The sequence below is a fragment of the Trichosurus vulpecula genome, chromosome 9 (genome assembly GCF_011100635.1).
Source record: "Trichosurus vulpecula isolate mTriVul1 chromosome 9, mTriVul1.pri, whole genome shotgun sequence".
In the NCBI taxonomy this organism is placed as follows: Eukaryota; Metazoa; Chordata; class Mammalia; order Diprotodontia; family Phalangeridae; genus Trichosurus; species Trichosurus vulpecula.
In genome coordinates, this window is record NC_050581.1 from 190,866,633 (window position 1) to 190,885,349 (window position 18,717).

Genomic DNA, 18,717 nt, shown 5'->3' on the forward strand with positions numbered 1-18,717 from the left:
AGTGGGCGGGGAGGGGGGGGTGGGGGGGAGGGGAGGGGGGCCGGTGTGCTCTCTTTTGCTGCTAATCCAGAAAATCTGCTAAACTGCCAAACAGAAATCCCTCCCACCCCACCCTTTGATCTGAGCAATTGTCTGGGTTTGCTACTCCACAGGAAACATTACCACGATCAGGAAGGCAGAGCTAGCAACCTGTGGGGCCAAGGAGGTCGCCCCCTCCCCCCCAGATCCCACAAGAACGGCAGATCCTTTGCCATTCTGAGGCTGCCTATGGATAATGGGTCAAAGCAAGGAGACCCCGGGCTGGCCCACTACACCGTGGTGATTGAGCTGTGTGTCTTGGAGGAAGGCACCGGATGAGAGACAAGTGAGGCCTCCTCATGGGCAGCCCTGAGGTGTCTGGTGACAAGGGGAGTGAGTCTGTGTTTATGCCCCATTGGGAAACCCTCGCCCACTGGACTGTGCTCAAAGCTGCCAGAGTCCTCTGGCCCTGGGGGCATTAAAGGACTGGGCAGGGATCGCTCTCTGGAACAGTCAACAGCAGCGGTCCTGCATCTGCCCCCAGTGCTCTGAAGTGCCTGAGTCCCGCACAGGGTGAGTACTTCATAAATGTGGATTGATGGATGGACGACTGAGTCAGTAATCCCTGACAGAGGGAGAACACCTAACATCTCTTCTAACATTCCAGAGTCTGTTGTCTCCTTGGGGCAAACCCTGTTTGTTACTTGTTCTGCATCCTGGATGCTCTGTACCTGGAAACCTTTCACGGAGACTGCTTGGCTCGGGTGTTTAAGGTGACAGGGTTTAAGTTCCTGGAGAAATCATGCTGGCGATGCTTCTCTCCCCATCCCGCCTCCCCCACCAACCTGATCCCAAGTAGCCTTTATTAAAGGTACAGGGGATCTAGGGCACAGATAAAAACTCCACAAAGAGTTTACATTCCATAGGAGGGTTGCAACATTTACAGAGACAAGTCAGAGGAAAGATCATTCATTAGTCCTGGAGTCAGGAAGCCCTGAGTTTGAATCCAGCCTCAGATGCTTACTAACTGTGAGACCCTGGACGAGTCACTCAGTCCCAGTAAAATGAAGATGACATAGCACTTATCTTCCAGAGTTATTGTGAGGTTCGGAAAAGACAACATTTGTAAAGCACTTTGCAAACTTTTAAGTGTTAGCTAATAATATAAATATGTATTACATATAGGCATTGTATGATGGATTTGGGAAGATTATACATCTGTTGCTGGTAGGGATTGTATAGGCCACCAGGTTCAACCCCTTACGGATGAGAGAACTGAAGCGGAGGTTAAGTGGCTTACCCAGGGTCACAGAGCCTAGTAAGTGTCTGGGACATGATTCGAACTCAAGTCTTCTCAACTGTAAGTCCAGCACCCTAGCCACCATGCAATGGAGGGTGAGAGCACTGAGTGTAAAGGGATAAAACAAAGCTTTCTGCAAGAGGTGACCCCTGAGCTGAGCCTTGAAGGAAGCCAGAGATTCACACGGTCAGTGACTTTATAGGAAAAGTGTTTCCAGCTGTGGAAACAGCAGGGCACCCCCCCCTCCCCCCAGGCAGATGTGGTCAGAAAGCAGCCTCTCTAGCAGCTCCTCTGAAAGCCGGCCGCCTACGAGCTCCCATGGCCTGTGAGAGCACCCGGGTCTGCATGTCCAAGCCCCGAGCACCACACACACCTTCCGCAGGAGGCCTCTTGGCTGTTCTATCCAAAGCTTTTCAATGACAGCAATAATCATAATTAGCACTTATAAAACACATAAAAGTTTGCAAACTGCTTTTCTTACACACACACACATACACACACACACATATGTAGTGGCCTACTGTATATGTTTATGTTAATATTCTTCTAAAATCACCTTCTGAAAAGTGCTGAGTCTCTGAACCACTGTGAACTGTGCCCTTACGACATATTCCTGGTCTCATGAAATCCTCAATCCATCAGCAATAAGGCACAGACAACAAAGGATGCGGAATCCGGGCCAAATGCCCAAATAGCAGGGCAAAAGTCAGACGGACTCTCAGGGGCTCCCAGACTTCACACGGGGAGGAAGAGCTAGGAAATGCCACCTCACTTAGCCCATGGGAAAGCAGTGATTCAGCACCCTTAAAAATGCCCATTTCACCCTCAGCCAGAGGCAACTGAAAGCTGAGCTCTTATCATCCTTGAGCAAGGCCCCTTCTTAACACCCAGAAAAATGTTCTATGTGCTTAGGAGACATGGGAAAGGAGGACCAGGGGACTCCTGCGGTCCTGCCAACCCTGGGGAGATGCTTGTATGGAACATCTCACTGCCTTGGGGGCTCTGTTAGATGGATGCCTTCAAGAGGACCCTGTTGGTCATCCTTCGTTTGTGAAGAGGCCCAGTGACATCATGGGTGACATCTTGACTTAAGTGTGAATTGGATTTAAGTGAGAGAGAGTTGCTCAAAGCAGAGGAAAGAGGACGAGGTTTGGAGAGTCAGAGGAGCTGGGTTCAAATCCCAGCTTTTTCACTTTCAAGTCAAGTCAACTAGCGTTTATTAAGTACTCACTATGCGCCAGGCACTGTGCTGAGCACTAGGGATACAAAGAGAGCCAGAAACAGGCCCTGCTCTCAAGAAACTCAGTCTAATGGTGAAACAGCATGCAGACAACTATGTACAAGCAAGCTACACACAGGATAAATGGGACTAATTAATAGACAGAGGAAAGGGGCATTAAGCACCAAGGGGAATTGGGAAAGGCATCCTGTACAAAGTTGGATTTTAACTTGAAAGAAGTCAAGGAAAGGATGAGGTAGAAATGGAGAGAGGGTGCATTCCAGGCGTGGGAGCAGCCGGTGAAAACCCTCAGAGTCCCAGATGGAGTGTCCTGTGTGAGGACCAGCCGGGAGGCCAGTGTCACTGAGTCAAAGAGTGTGTGGAGAGGAGTACAGTGTGAGAAGGTTGCCAAGGTAGGTGAGGCCGGGTTAGGAAGAGCTTTGAGATCCAACCGAGGATTCTGTATTTGATCCCAGAGGCGATGGGGAAACTTACTGAATGGTCAGGCGTGCTGTAGGAAGATCGGTTTGACAGGGCAGTAAAGGACAAGTGTTCAATCTATTTTCTATGATTCCCCCTCTCAGCTTCAGTTTCAATGAGCTCATTAGACGACACGGCCACGGAAATCCTCTCCACGTGCAAGCATATTGCTAGGGGTGTTCCACTTCCAAAGAAAGCCGAGGGCTTTGGGTCAAGGTTAAGATGAGTTGGGAATTCCAGAGGAGAAGGGGAGAAGGGAGCCCCAGGGATTCCTAATTCCCCTACATGGTCTCCACATACTAGGAGCTTTGCTACTGGCAGATTCCCTGTGTCAGATCAGATCATTTCCCATGTCAACCACCGTGAGATTAGTCTCAGGCACCAAATGGGGCTCAGTTGGCTCTATCAGGGATGCATCTGCTTGACCATGACAGAATCAGACTTGGAGATATCTAGATACTAAAGCCAAGCTGAAAGTCACTAAGGGCTTCCTTCCTTCTCCTTTCAATGCACATGTTTCTACCACTCAGGCTGGAGAAGCTTGCTATGAGTAGGTTTTTCCTCAGAGTAAACATCTGGGGAACAGCAGGGTGAACGTGCCATTAACCCAGGTGAGACACCCCCATCTCCCTCCTCTCCAGTGGCCTGTTCTGCTTAAAGGCTGCCCTGCATCCTTTGACCCCTGACCAAATGTGAATTCTGCTGATGTGTATCTGATTTCCCAGGGAAGTTATAAGTCATGGGCCAGCTAGGACCGTACTTCATGCTTCTCTGTAGGGCTCAGCTCACCTAACACTGTCATGGGCTCCCCAAATTGTGTTCAACTCAGTGGGGGGATCTGGTTTTGGGGCTTTTTCCCTTCCTGGTAGAGTTAAAGGCAAAAAATGTCCTCTTTCACAGAAGATTTTTCTAGCTGTATCTAGCGGATAAACAACATCCCTTAGAAATGTCTGGGGGAAGCAACGCACCGGAGCTGTCCTCAGAACCAAGCTGTGCTTCTGACATGTATTAGTGAGGTGGTCCCGGGTAAGTACATGAACCTCATAGCACCCCCAGACAACTCTCTGGGACTGTCACATACAAAGTGTCCAAAAAGTCAGTGCAGTTTTAAGCTTTGGGGACACTCTGGGTCAGGACACAGGGCCGTAAGACCATGACTCTCACGCTGGGAGGGACCTTAAGAGGTCTAGCGCAACTCCCTCATTCTACAGGTGAAGACACTGAGGCCCAGAGAAGGGAATTGACTTTCCCAAGGTCACACAATCAGGATGCTCAAGGCAAGGTCTATATGGGACAAACCAGACAATGCAACTCAAAGCATGAGTGATGAACGGTGAAAAAAACCAAACTCCCAAATGGCCGCCTAATTCTTATTCCATGATAAATGGTGAGCTCTATCCATAAGCACAACTCCTCAAGAAGGAGCCATCTTTGACTCCTTTTATTCTAGCTTCCTCTAGGAGTTAAAACTCCCTGGCAGACATGAGGAAACACTGACTCTGGTTAGGCCCCCAGATAACAGCCTCCCTTTTATGTAGTTTGCTGTCCCTCCCAAAGCACATACTAAACACAGAGAACGTACAAGGGAGGTGTTTCATAAAACCCTGATGATACTAGGGTGTTCTTCCCAGTACTACTGAGGAAGAGGCTCCAGAAGACAGCCCATGAAATGGGAAGAGGCCCCATCGGTGCCCTTGAGGAATTATGCTGCTGAATCCACAAACTCGAGGCTTTGGGGCAAGGGACAGCCTTCAGTTTGGGAAACACTTGTCCTGAAAATGGCATAAAAATCAATTTCTGGTGCCTGAAATAACTAGCTGGTTGAAGGAAATCACCCCTTCCTTCCTTCTGAGGAGGAGGAAACTGAATTCTTTCCCTAAAGGGCAGCACCCTCTACTAGCAGCAGTGAATGGTGGCCTCCTAACACAAACTGGACTCATCATTCAGAGCCTACATGCTTGCCTCACATTACCCTATTTACTCCAGAGGCCTGGTGCAAAAGGAAAAGGCAGCTGTGTCCTTCCAGCCAAGCCAAAGAAATTCCACTTCCTAACACCAAAGACAATATTCTGCCCTGCCATTGATCAGAAAGCCGTCCTGGAGGCAAGATGCGCCTTTCATGGAAGGCAGGACATATTCACTACCAGCTTGGAGAAAAACGTACTTTGAATTGGATTTCATTATTCCCCTAAGTTAAATTGCCTTTGGGGGAGATTTCACTGCAAATAAAAAAAGGGAAAGATTTGGAGCTTGGCTTTTCTTCTACTTTTGTCTGTGATTATATTGGTGTGAAGAACTTCCAGCAATGAAACTCCCTCTACCCAGGCAGGTCATCAACTCCTTTGTAATTTACTATTTGAAAGAAGGTCCTGAGATACTAAGCGATTAAACAGCTCACCCACAGCCACACAACTAGGATTCATCAGAGGCAAGACTTGAACCCAGACCTTCCTGACTCCAAGGCCAGCCCTCCCGTGTGTGATGCCTGCTGTGATTACCCAAGCCAGGCACAGCTCAGGTACTATCTGGTGAAGCCTCCCTGGGCTATCCCAGTCACCAGACATTTAGCCCTCCTTCAGCTACCTTGTTATTTACACACACACACACACACACACACACACACTCACACACACATGCACACATGCACGCGCACACACTCAAGAAGGATAGGAGAGGATCTTGCAGAAGGTAGGATGTTAGAGAAAGGAAGGAAGCCTGGGGAGCCAAGAGACAGAGCTGAGGACAGAAAGCATGCCAGGCACAGGAGACAGCCAGGGAAAATGCAAAGAAATCCAGAAAGATCAACACTCTAGAACAAAAAGCTAGTTCTAAAAAGGCAACCTTTAACAGTAATCATTGTAAAAGCTTACTCTTAGGGAGAAAAAACCTGACTTCCCAGCATAAGAAGGGAGCAGACTGGTTAGAACATAGATCTGGGTGTCTCAGTTGGCTCCATAGGACATGACAGGAAGCCCACAAAGCCTATTTCATGTGCTCCTACGTTGAGGGAGGCTTAATGTGCTCAGAGGGAGATGATGGTGCCACTATTTTCTGTCCTAAAACAAATACATTAGGAATATTAAATTAAGGTCTGCATCCCACACTTAAGCATCAAGAAGCTGGGACGTGTCCAGGGGAAGATGCCCAAGAGAGAATGAGACATACAAGAAGAGGTCAAAAGAACCAGGCTGTTTAGTGCTGAGCAGAGAAAACTCAGAGGTTGGCAGCGGGAGGTGAGAGAGATGGACAGGGATGATGGCTGTATTCAAGTCTGCCAAGGAGGGATCAGGCTTGTCTGGCTGGGCCCCAGAGGGCATAACTGGGAGCAGTGGGAGCACTGGCAAAGCAGAATTTGGGTTTGAAGTTAAGAAAAATTCCTAACAATTAAATCTGTCCAAAGGTGGAATAAAAGCCATTGCCCGCTCCTGCCCTGGTGCCTGGAGGACTTCAGGGGCAGGATGACGACTTGTCAGGTGTGTTATTATGGGGATCCGGGTCCAGACCTGGCTTGGCCAGGAGCACCACTGAGGTCTCTTCCAATTCTGACAGTCTGGGATATTTATTTCTCTAGTGAAATACTTGGATTTTTTCCTAATAATATTGGAGCAGCTTCCAGAGATTTTTCCCCGGACATTTGTGGGCCCACAGCAGGGGAGGATCAAAGTCCTCCATCCGAAGGAGTTGTGAATCACTCTGTCACTCTTCTCTCATCTCCCATTCAGTGGGCACTTGGAAAGCCTGAGTCTGGTCTGGGGTGACTGCTGAGCCTGTTTCCACCTCCTACTCCTATCCCTGCCCTACCCCTTCTGAGGGTACTCAAGGCTTTCATGCTTCATCTTTATTTTGAGTTCACCCAAGGTCAAATTGATTCCAGAAAAGAAAGACCCAAACCCCAGCCTCCTGCCAACTCTCCAGAATCCATTTCTGAGCCACACAGACTCCACAGCAGAGATAACCTAAGAAGGGAGTTTGGGGGCACCTAGAGCTGACTACGAGGAGAAAAGAAGCCTTGTATGGATAACATCTAACCAGTGGTTTCTTCACAGAATCAAAGATGTCATCAGAGCCTCATAGTGCAATGATTACCTGAAGCTGTTGAAGAGAATTAATCAATGAATCAACAGGCATTTATTACCTACTGTGGGCCAAGGCCCATGAAGAAACATCTGTGTAGGCAAGGAGGCTCTCAGAATGAGTGGTGGGCTTGGAGTCATGTACAGACAAGTCACTTAACCTCTGAACCTCAATGTAAAATGAAGAGGCACACAGGAGCCTCCCCTTTTCTTGGATATCAGAAGAGATGTAGGAGACATTCTGGGGAGTAGAAGGTATTGGGTAAATTCCAAGAATAACACAGAAGGAAAAGAAGATTGCATGTGGGCCCAGCCCACAAGCATTACTTGGACATAACTGGATGCTATCTAGGAATGGTGAGTTCATCAAAAAGGCCAGGCCCCAAAAGTGTTTCCTGGCCACCGGTCAACATCCTCATGAAATCCTGGAACCTGATGGAAAGGGGGACAGATCTCCCAGGAGTCAAGGGCTACAAGCTACTTCAAAAAGGCAGGTGAAGATGGGCAGCAGAGGGTGCAGAGAGGAGGGGGGGGGGTGAATTTCTCGGCTGTTATTCTTGTTTTTAGAGACAGCCTAGAAAACACAAAAATGAGTAGCCTGGTGATGCATCAGAAATACAACCGGATTTGAGGTCAAGTAGTTCCAATCCAGGCTCAGCCTTTGGCTCCACATGTGACCCTGAGTGAGTTGTGACTTAGAATCAGGAAGGTCTAAGCTAACGTCTCACCTCAGACACTTATGGGCTGGGGGGCTGACCAAGCCAGAGCACCCCTCTCAGACTCGGTTTCCTGTAAACGTGAATAACAAACAGCCCCTAACTCACAGGTTGTTATAATGAGGCAATCTACGTAAGGTGCTTGCTATGGAAACGCTAGGCTTTGCTGCTGCAGTTCCAACTCCGTTTTCTCGTATCCTCAAAGGTCTCTCCCCATGCTAGGTCTGTGACCCCATCCAGGCAGCCCAGGGTTTGGAGTCTAAGGACCAGCCTTTGAGGCCTGGCTCTACCACTGACTACTTAGGGGACCCTGGGTAAGTCATGAGAGTGGGTCCAGGTCATCTAAAAGTCCTTTTGAACTCTTGAGGGATGACCACTTGGAACCTGAGCCCAGAGGAAGGGCTTGAAGGCCCTCCCACACCTCTGCAGGCTGGGGGAGAGTGGTGCTAAGAGCCGTCTGGCCCTGAGTGTTCCAGGCCATCAGGGCAGCCTGATTACGGAGACCATTCATGACTAAATCAGTTCCATAAGAAAATACTACCAGTGGCAGCCTCACTCCCATCCCTGCATCAGGAACTCAGCCAACTCCATACACAACTGTAATGAGGGCGTAATGGGGCCCCCTACCACATCTCAGCATGATGTCACAGATGCATTCATGTCAAGTTAAGAGCCTGGCACTGAGGAGGCAGCCCTGACAGGGCCAGAAGCAGGAAAACTCAGACTAGGGAATTGGTTTTCTTCAAAGAGGCTTCTAAGTTCTCAGGCAACTATTTCAGTAGTTGTTAATAGAGCCAAAAAAAAATTTAAATTTGACATTTCGCTCCAGAGCTAGAAAGGACCACAGAGCAATGTCTGTTTTAAAAACTGCCTTTGGGGAGGATGAGGCTCTGAGCAGCCAGTGGGAAGACGGACAGAGGCCTCCCTGAGATCACTTCACTGTGATTTAGGCCCACTCCTGATCTCCCCTCCTTGCCTCAGAGATGCTTTGGGGAGTTTCTTGGGTTCCCTTTTCCTCCTGCTGCCCCCTGGCTCTGCTCTCGTGTTTCCTAGAGCACAGGCCCCATTCAACTAAAGCCCTCTGTCTGATGACTGGTGCAGTGGATAAAGCATCGGGCCTGGAGTCAGGAAGAATTGTTTAAATCTGGCCTCAGACACAAGTGACTTGACACTTACCTCTCAGGATTGTTGCAAGGACCAAATGAGATAATAACTGTAAAGTGCTTAGCGTAGGGCCTGGTGCACAGTAGGCACTACATAAATGTTAGCTTTTATCATTCATTGTCATCCATGAACTAGAAGCAAAGTGGGTGCCGATGAATGGGTGAATAGCTGAACAACATGAGCGTATGAATGTAACGGAATCTTCCTCTGTCGTGAGAAAAGATGTGATGAGGAACAGAAAGGTGCCTGGGATGGCCCACACCAACTTACACAGAGCCAGAATGAGATAAAAGACTAAAAATGTCATGGAAACAGAACTCTGAGAAACCAAGACATCAGCGATGGTCCTGGAAGACAAATAAGGAAGCACGCCATGTCCTCCCAGCAGAGGGATGAGAGCTCCGCAGACACAAGGTCACGTAGCTTTGGTGGATGAGGTCTCGGTGTCACTGGCTTTTGCATTAATGTCATCATTATTATTGTTATGGTTGTTACAAAGGAGTCTTCCATCTGGAGGAGAGGGTGGCTGGTAGAACCAACCCTCTGAGTCACAGCAAAATTAATGACATCAAAAAACTGAAAGGGGGAGAAAGCACTGCCATTTGGCTCCAGAAGATGGTGGTGATGGTGGTGGCAGCAATAGTAACCCACAATTAGAGAGGCTTGAACATTTGCAAAGCACTTAACAAATGTGATCTCACTGGATCCTAATGGCCACCCAGGGAGGTAGGGAGTACAGGGATGGTTTTTCCCATTTTCCGCATGAAGAAGGAATCAGCTTAGAAATGAGAAGCCCTGGGTTCAAGCCCCACTTCTGACCCCTCCTGACTTTGTGACCCAAGATAAGTCATCTAACTTCTCATTGTCCTAAGCATGTAAGACTGAGGCACAGAAAAGATGCCAACGTTCATTGGCAGTTTCCTCATCCAGGACTTCCCAATGCCAATGAAATCACAAGTACCGTCCTCAAACCTGAGTTAATCTTACAAATGAGTGAGGCTGGGGGAGACTGCATGCATCACCCAGGATCACACGGCTAGTGTCTGAGGCAGGATTCAAACGTGTGTCTTCCTGAGTCTAAGCTTAATACTCTATTGACTATGTCACATTAATGTTGACTGGTGTTGTATTCAAAAGAGATTCTCTGGCTTCCTACCTTCACCATGCCTAGCAGAAAATTCAAACGCCCAAGGAAAAGATCGTCATATCGCCAAAAAGTAAGAAATATGCCACTAGCTCCAGCTGTTTACCAATGATGGCATGTGAGCACATGCGTGCGTGCGCGCACACACACACACACACGCGCGCGCGCGCTCGCACACACACACACAGAGGCAGACTTACGTTTACAAGTTGCGTTCCCTCAGTAGAACATAAGCTCCCTGGGAGCAGACACTGTTTCATTTTTTTTCTTTTTGGCCTTTGTGTCCCCAGTGCCTTGCACAGTGCCTGGCACCCAGTAAATCCTTAATAAATTATGTGTGAAGTTGGCTGTTCTGCATTGGAAGCATGGCGCTACAATCACATTAAACCCCCAGGACAGATGGGCCTTTGATTATCATTTGGTTATGCTTTATCACATGCCGGCTATTAGCAAATGCTAGCTATCATGCCACAGTGGGATGCGGTCCCTTGTCAGTTGGGTTTCCCAGGTAAGATTTGCAGCCTCATCAGTCACATATCCAAAGCTCTGTGATAGAGAACAAATACACCAGATTTCCTTTACAAATCAGCACTATGGACAGAGATTGAAAATGAGGTCAGGAAATCAAGAAAAGGTTTAGTAAACGGAAAGCCGGGGAGACCTGGGTTCAAGCACTGTCTGACACTCACTGCTCGTGTGACTCTGGGCAGGTCATGTGACTTCTCTCAACCTCAGTTTCCATATCTGTAAAATATGGACAATAATTGCAGCTATTTCACTGGCTTGTGATGAGGGTCAGATGAGGTAATCTACACAGAGTGCTCTGCAAACTTCAAAATGTTCTGTGTCAGCCGTTATTATCATAAGCTATCAGCCATAAACGTCAGCTGTTCTTACGATTATCAGATGCAACATAAAGTCATTTACAAATCTGAAGACAAAGCGGCTCCAATAAAGCATTAGGCCAAAGAATGATTTCAAATGGACATCTGCACCCGTGCCCCGATTGGAGTCAGCCATGGGAAGTGGTCAGGGTCCGTGCCCCCATCAGGGTCAGCCATGGGAAGTGGTCAGGGTCCGTGCCCCCATCAGGGTCAGCCATGGGAAGTGGTCAGGGTCCGTGCTCCCATCAGGGTCAGCCATGGGAAGTGGTCAGGGTCCGTGCCCCCATCAGGGTCAGCCATGGGAAGTGGTCAGGGTCCGTGCCCCCATCAGGGTCAGCCATGGGAAGTGGTCAGGGTCCGTGCCCCCATCAGGGTCAGCCATGGGAAGTGGTCAGGGTCCGTGCCCCCATCAGGGTCAGCCATGGGAAGTGGTCAGGGTCCGTGCCCCCATCAGGGTCAGCCATGGGAAGTGGTCAGGGTCCGTGCCCCCATCAGGGTCAGCCATGGGAAGTGGTCAGGGTCCGTGCCCCCATCAGGGTCAGCCATGGGAAGTGGTCAGGGTCCGTGCCCCCATCAGGGTCAGCCATGGGAAGTGGTCAGGGTCCGTGTCCCCATCAGGGTCAGCCATGGGAAGTGGTCAGGGTCCGTGCCCCCATCAGGGTCAGCCATGGGAAGTGGTCAGGGTCCGTGCCCCACTCAGAGTCAGCCATGGGAAGTGGTCAGGGTCCGTGCCCCCATCAGGGTCAGCCATGGGAAGTGGTCAGGGTCCGTGCCCCCATCAGGGTCAGCCATGAGAAGTGGTCAGGGTCCGTGCTCCCATCAGGGTCAGCCATGGGAAGTGGTCAGGGTCTTTCTCACTTGTTCATTTTCATTCCAGAATGGACAGACCCCGGGGGCTTTGCCGCCAGGCTGTTTTCCTGCCAGGGAATTTGCCCATTCAGTGTGGTCCCCACCAGTTTGGACAAGAACATGTGGATCTTACTTTAAAGGAGAAGCTTCAAGGCCAACAGAAGGAAGACGGGCATAACCTAAGCTGGGAATGTTCAGTAGGCCAGAGGAGAGAGGCCAGTTGGGGGTGGCGGAGGGGGAGACAGAATTGCGTGTTAAAAAACAAGAGGTGGGGCAGCTAGGTGGTGCACTGAGTAGAGCACCACCCTGGAGTCAGGAGGGCCTGAGTTCAAATCCAGCCTCAGATACCTGACATACTAGCTGTGTGACCTTGGGCAAGTCACTTAACCCTAATTGCCCTGCCTTCGCCCTTTAAAAAAAAAAGCTTAAAAAACAAGAGGGATTGTAGCCCTTACTGTCTCCATTTAGGAAGTCCCTAGTAAAGACACCAATGGCTTAGGGAGACTCCATCAGAGACTAGAAAGGAAAGATCACACGGAATGTTGGGAATGCCAAGCCCTCCAACCTCAGCTTTCTCTCAGCTGAAAATAACCCATCACTATGCTTATTCATTGTCTTGAATACAAACCACAACAAAACAGCTACATTTATAAAGTGTTCTGAGGTTTGCAAACTATCTACATACATATACATATATATGGCTTTGTATGTACGTATATTATGCATGTGTTCATTATAGGTGTGGAAAGAGAAGGGGAAAAGAGAGGGAAGAGAGAGAAAGGGAGAGGAATAAGAATGCTGGTTCGGGAGAGTGGATGCCATTACACATTTATTAAATGCTTAAGAGATGTCGGGTGTAAGGCTAAATGCTGGGGCTACAAATAAAGACCATTCCTGCCCTCAAGGAGCTCACATTCTAATGAGGAAAGAGAAAGAAATAAAAGAGCTGAAAAGCAAGGTGGGGAGAGCAGGGAGGGAGAAGAGACCCCACACTGAGCTGGGTTAGGAGTGAGCATTGCTGGTAGTTACTTTCTCACATGGAGGTTCCAGAGAGGAACTCACCAATATAGGAGGGAGGGCACAGGAACAAGGTGTCTACAGCCTGAAAAGGCTGCTGAGATAGAGGTAAAAAAAAAAAATCAGGAGAGCCAGAAGTTAAGCCATGTTAGACTTTGAGTCCCAAAGACCTGGGTTCAGATCCAACTTCCAAGACTTGTCAGCTGTGTGACCATAAATGTCTCCCAATCTCTCTGAGCCTCAGACAACTCTCTAAAACTTACCTTCCAAGTTACAGGTGCCTCCTCAGTGGGAAGATCCCATATTTGGATTCTCCACCTCCTTGACCAGACACAATGCTCCAGAGGACTTAACCCTTTCACCTCCAGATACTCTTCCCTGAGAGTTCTGACTGGTCATTACCTCAGTTACCTGGTACAAGAAGGCCTGACTCCAACCATGCCCCACTACACTCCTCAGCCTTCTTCTCACAGCTACTTTACTCTGCACAAGTATCTTCCACCTCCAAGCTGCCATAGTTAATTGTTGAACCATAATCAAACCAATATTTCTATTGCTCCTGGATAGGACATGCCAATCTACACTTTTGTGGCCTCATTCACTAATCCAATACCTTTCCAGTCAGTCAATAAACATTATTAAGCACGTACTGTGTGCTGGGCACCTGCTAAGTGCTGAGGGTGCAAAGCAAAGCAGAAGGAAGCTGCTGCCCTCAAGGAGCCCATAGTCTAATGGAAGAGGGAACATGCAAACAAGATATAAACAGAGTACATTTGAGCTAATGTCAGGGAAGGTCTTAGTGTTAAGGGGAATTTGGAAAGACTTCCTATAGAAGGAGGGATTTTTAGCTGGGATTTCAAGGAAGCCAGGGGAGCCAAGAGGAGGCTGAGATGAGGATTCAAGATATGGCCCACAGTCAGAGAAAATGACCAGAATTGAGAGATGGATTCTATTGTGTGAGGAAGAGCAAGGAGGTGACTGTCAGTGGAAACCATGACACCCCTTCCAGACCACCACTTGCCTAGATGAGATGGTTCTTCCATTAGAAAGAGTCCCTAGAAAAGGCAAAGACCTTCATATTTCTAACCCCAGTACTCAGCACATTTCTTGGCACATAGTATACACTTGATAATTGCTGTCTCCCTCATTCATTCTTTCCCAAATCCATTAATCAGAAACAGGAATGTGTGGGGAACACTTTTGGAACATAGATACACAAAGACTCCCAAGTAAGATATATAGATACACATGCGTGTTTACGGGGCTCCCCTTCTAGAAGGATTAGAACTTGGACTCCATTTCTCTCCTGGCACCATTTTGGGCAGCCCCTCTTGAAAATGAGAAGAAAGAAACTCCTAAGAGAAGGAAATTTACCTTTCTGAAGCCAAGACAGATAAACCCATAGACTTACTTTACAAGAGAAACAAGTCCCTGCCCCTACATTCCTCCCACCATAAAGAATAAACCCTGAGAACCCTGAAAACCAATTTTGTACTTAACAACCTATAAAAGAAGGCCTCAGGCTGTATTTAATAAGGAGCTCACAGCTCTCCTCAGAAGGGCCCAGGTATGAACTTCCTTCCTAACAACTTCCCTTGGTGCTGTTAACTGAAGCCCATGACAAAGAGCAGTCAGAGAACCCTAAGGCTGGCTAAAAGCAAGTTTAAGAGGTCAACAAGCCAACCCTCAGCCTTCTGTGGAGATTCCCACAAGAGGCAATGTGGCTAAGTGGATAGAGTCAGATGGATGCCCAATCAGGATGCCATGTATAAATCTAACTCAAGTCAAGAGGTCAGAAGGAGCAGGAGTAAGAGGAAAGAGACAAACAGTTTTTAACTACATTCTATCTGAGCAGTCATCAACAAGCAATTATTAAGTGCCTACTATGTGCAAAGAATGGCAAAAGACAGTCCCTGACTTTGAAGAACTCACAGTCTGATGGGGGAGACAATATGCAAACATCTAGGTACCAACAAGCTACAGACAGGAGAGACAGGAGCTAATGTCAGCACTAGCACAAAGGGCAACAGTGCTTCAGAGTTTACAAAGCATTTTCCTCACAACTTCATGAAATAGACAGTGTTGGCATTGTTATCTCATTAGGGTGGGGGAGGAAAGAGGCAATCAGGTTTAAGTGACTTGCCCAGGGTCATGCAGCTAGTAAGTGTCTGAGGCAAGATTTGAACTCGGGTCCTCCTGACACCAGGGCTGGCGTTCTATGACCATGCCACCTACTCCATTATCTCATTTTATAAATGAGTTAACTGAGGATTCTATCAACAAGCATTTACTAAGTGCTTACTATGGCTCAGTCACAAAGCTAAGGAGAAGTGAAGCAGGGACTAGAACACCTATCTTCTCCCTTCTAGTCCAGGGCTCTGTCATTGGCCATTCTTGTCCCTTCTTGGGTCACTTTCTTTCTCTTAACAAAGTTTTTAAAAAAAACTTTAATCCCCAACCTGAACTCTTTTCATTATCCTTTGCACCCTTCACCATCCACAGGTCAGTCTGAGTTTTAGGACTCCTCACGCTCTTCTTATGTCAGGGTGCCATTTTCTTTTATTTGTCCTTTATTACTATCATTGCAGGGAGAGGAGAAGGTCAAAAGATGAAGGTGAAGGGATGGATGAGTGGATGGGTGGGTAGATGGACAGGTGGATAGATGGATGGACAGGTGGATGGACGGACAGATGGATGGAGCAGTGGGTGGATGGGTAGGTAGATGTATGGATGGGTAGATGGACAGATGGATGGATGGACTGGTGGGTGGGTGGGTGGGTGGATGGATGGATGGATGGATGGATGGATGGATGGATGGATGGACGAGTGGGTGGGTGGATGGGTGGATGGATGAACAGAAAGAGAGATAGCTTAAGAAACTCAAGCAACTTGAGATAAGGCACTTCTACATGAAATTTTGCCTCAGTTTGCAAAGTCATTAGTCAATGCAAAAGTCATTAGGGAAGAAGGTGCTTTGCCACACTTTCATCTGAGGGCATGCAGGGATCCCTGCTTCATTTTGAATTCAGAGCCCCAGTCACCCATGTCAAAGGACAAAGCAGCCAGCCAGAAGGAAGCAGCCATGTTGCATCCTCAGTCTCTATTTCTCCCCATCCAGGTCTTCACCTCTCCAGAGTTAACAAACAGTAAAGCAATGTTGGCAATCATAGACAAAACCCAAATGCTACCCTACACATTTCAGTTATAGCTACAATAAAACTTCAGAGAGGCTACCACCTCCCGATTTCCTGGAATTCTCTAACTAAGAGATGCTTCACACTTTTTTTTTGATTATTGTTAAAAACTGTGTACAAGGATTGTACCACCTTCCCAAAGTGATAAATTTGTGGAAACGGAATGTTTACACTTGGAAAATCCCAGGGGCTCTGGTGACTCTGTCAGGAAAGGGGGGGAGGGAAGGGGAAGTCGGCATGTCCATCAAGACTGTGAGAAAGAGCCTTGAGCTGCTCAGTTTCCCAAGAAGCCCTTGACCCGAGCGGTGCCCAGAGAGGCTCAGGGAAGCCTATAAATGAGGCCTGGTCCAGATCCACAAGCAGCCTGGATCCTTCCTCAGGCTACCAGGGTCAGGTCTGGGCCCTTTGAAGGCTGACAGAAAATGAAAAGCAGCAGTGCCCCTTGGAGAGGATGTCATCATAATTGGACCTGCTTCTTTCATGGTTATTTTCCTATTAACTCCCGTTAAATCCTTTTTTACCCTGCCCCCTCCTTCTTACATACACATAGGGTATATTTATCAAAATAACATTTTCTCCCTTTAAAGGGTACTTTTTAAAAGCTGTAACATAGGCCTGGGTTCAAGAAGGAATAAAATACAATTCTTCCTTTTCAGCTTTTAAACATATAAAAGGGATGGGCAAGAGGGTGGGGGGATAGAGGAGGGGAAGGGCAGAGCAGCATAAAACTTACCCCCAACCTCTGTGCTCTGTAGGGCTCTAGAACAACAGAGTTGGGGGGACTACAGGGACACTGCAGGGAGATGGCTGCCATATTGGTAGTCAGACTTGGGTTCAGAAAATAAGCCCTCCCACTCTCAATCTGTGTCATTTGGAGCAAGTCATTTTATCTCTATAGCCTTCAGTTTCCTGTTCTATAAAAGGAGGAGGTTCAAGTGAACAGTCTTTCAGGTCCCTTCAAATCCATCATCCTATGAACTCAACAGCATTAGCACCATCTCTGATCACAGCAGGGAACCTTCTCATTCCAACCATCTATTACTATTTTTCCCTAAGCATTCATCAATATGGTCTTCTTGTTTCCCGTGGTCATCCAAAAAGCCTTCCTGGTTTTCCAGGTCTAGCCTTTCCTGTGAAAGACTATCTCAGCTCTAAACAAATACTCCCTTCTCCCACCTGGCAGCCCCTCTCATCTCTGGCTGTAATTTTCTATGTTGGGAACTATGCTTCCTAGAAACTTCCAGTTCCCCAGCTAATATGGCAAGACCACATCCCCTGCTTTAGATCCTCTGGCCCTCTTCAGCATCCCCAGGTTGCCCTCATATCTACCCAGTGAACCTGGAAGCACAGTAAAAGGTTGGTGGAATGGAGCACCAAACCAGGGCGCAGCCTCTCCTACGCCCATCTTCCTCCCGCCATCCCCTGGAGATCTGTGTACCCAAGGTTCCAAGGAATGTCCTAATCCATGGAACTTAGATCCAGAAGGGACTTTCAAGACCATTGAGTTCAATGAGGAAAATGAGGCACTGAAAAATCAAATTAATTGCTCAGGGTCTCTCAGCTAGTATGTCTCTAAGGCAGGATTTGAACCTAAATCTTTCTAACTCCAAGTCCAGTACCCTATCAACTACACCAAGTTCCTTCCTTCTTTGCCCTTCCTTATCCTGCTTTGGAGATGTCAGCAGCTGCTCTAGAGTTTGGAAGGCAGATAGTACCCTCATATCCTTCCCATGCTGCCCGTCTCCTGCTCTAGGTTCCCATCCTGGGACATCTCAAATTAAACCATACAACCTTCCTTTGTATGAGTTTAAAAGCACCAAAAAAGGCCTATTGTTTTGTATCAGTGGCAGGTTTAATTCTTCGATGAAACCCACCCCCCTTTAAATCCAAGGGCAATCGTGACAAATTAGGGCACCTCCCATCAGCATATATAATATTACCTTTTGCTGTATCCAAATCACCTTCCAAGTAGAAAAATAAAGTCATTCCCTGGCTAAGGACCCAAACATGTACGTGTGGGAGGAGACTGAGATCTCATGTTCTGTGATGGCAAGTACCTGGAAAGGAGCAGGACCGAATTGGGGGTTTGTGCAGACTTACCTTTTGCCACATGTTGATGAAAAATAGCTCACGAGAAACATTGAAGGAGACATTGGCATCATAGGCATCATCCCCCAGGTTGGAGATAGAAATGTTAAGAGAAAGATTCTTCACAGCTCCCAGGGCCAGGTATGGTGTTTCTGCATCCACACTGTAATTATAAATGGAAAGATGTTAGCATAGACCAGCAAGGTTCCTGGTGGAAGAAGTGGAGGGCATTGGACCCACAGGCAGTTCTTGATTTACGTAAATTTTCATTATGCAAATTCAACTTTACATAAGGAATTCTGAAAGAAATCCTCATTCAAAAAAAAAAATGCCGATATTTACTTCACAGTATAGTACTATGCTTTGGCTTGGTGCTCCGTGGCTCCCCATCCCCACCAAAACTCCTCCAAGTGAAAGCAAAAGGTCAGACTGATGAAAGCTCCCAAAGGCCCTCTAGGCTTCTCTTCTTCAGGATCAAAATATTTATGAAAGTGTTTTAAATACTGAAGCATTATGATCACTAATAAGGGGATGATAAGGCTATTATCCTTTGATCCAAAATCAAAATTCT

At 47.6% G+C, this 18,717-nt stretch overlaps 1 protein-coding gene across 1 annotated transcript in view; it reads right to left on the bottom strand.

The window, feature by feature from the left end:
• Positions 1-18,717, bottom strand: part of ITGA9 (integrin subunit alpha 9) — a 349,120-nt gene that overhangs the window by 105,471 nt on the left and 224,932 nt on the right. Inside the window, exon 18 of the mRNA XM_036738550.1 lies at positions 18,159-18,309. Coding sequence (XP_036594445.1) covers positions 18,159-18,309 — 151 coding nt within the window. The remainder of the gene's footprint in view (positions 1-18,158; positions 18,310-18,717) is intronic.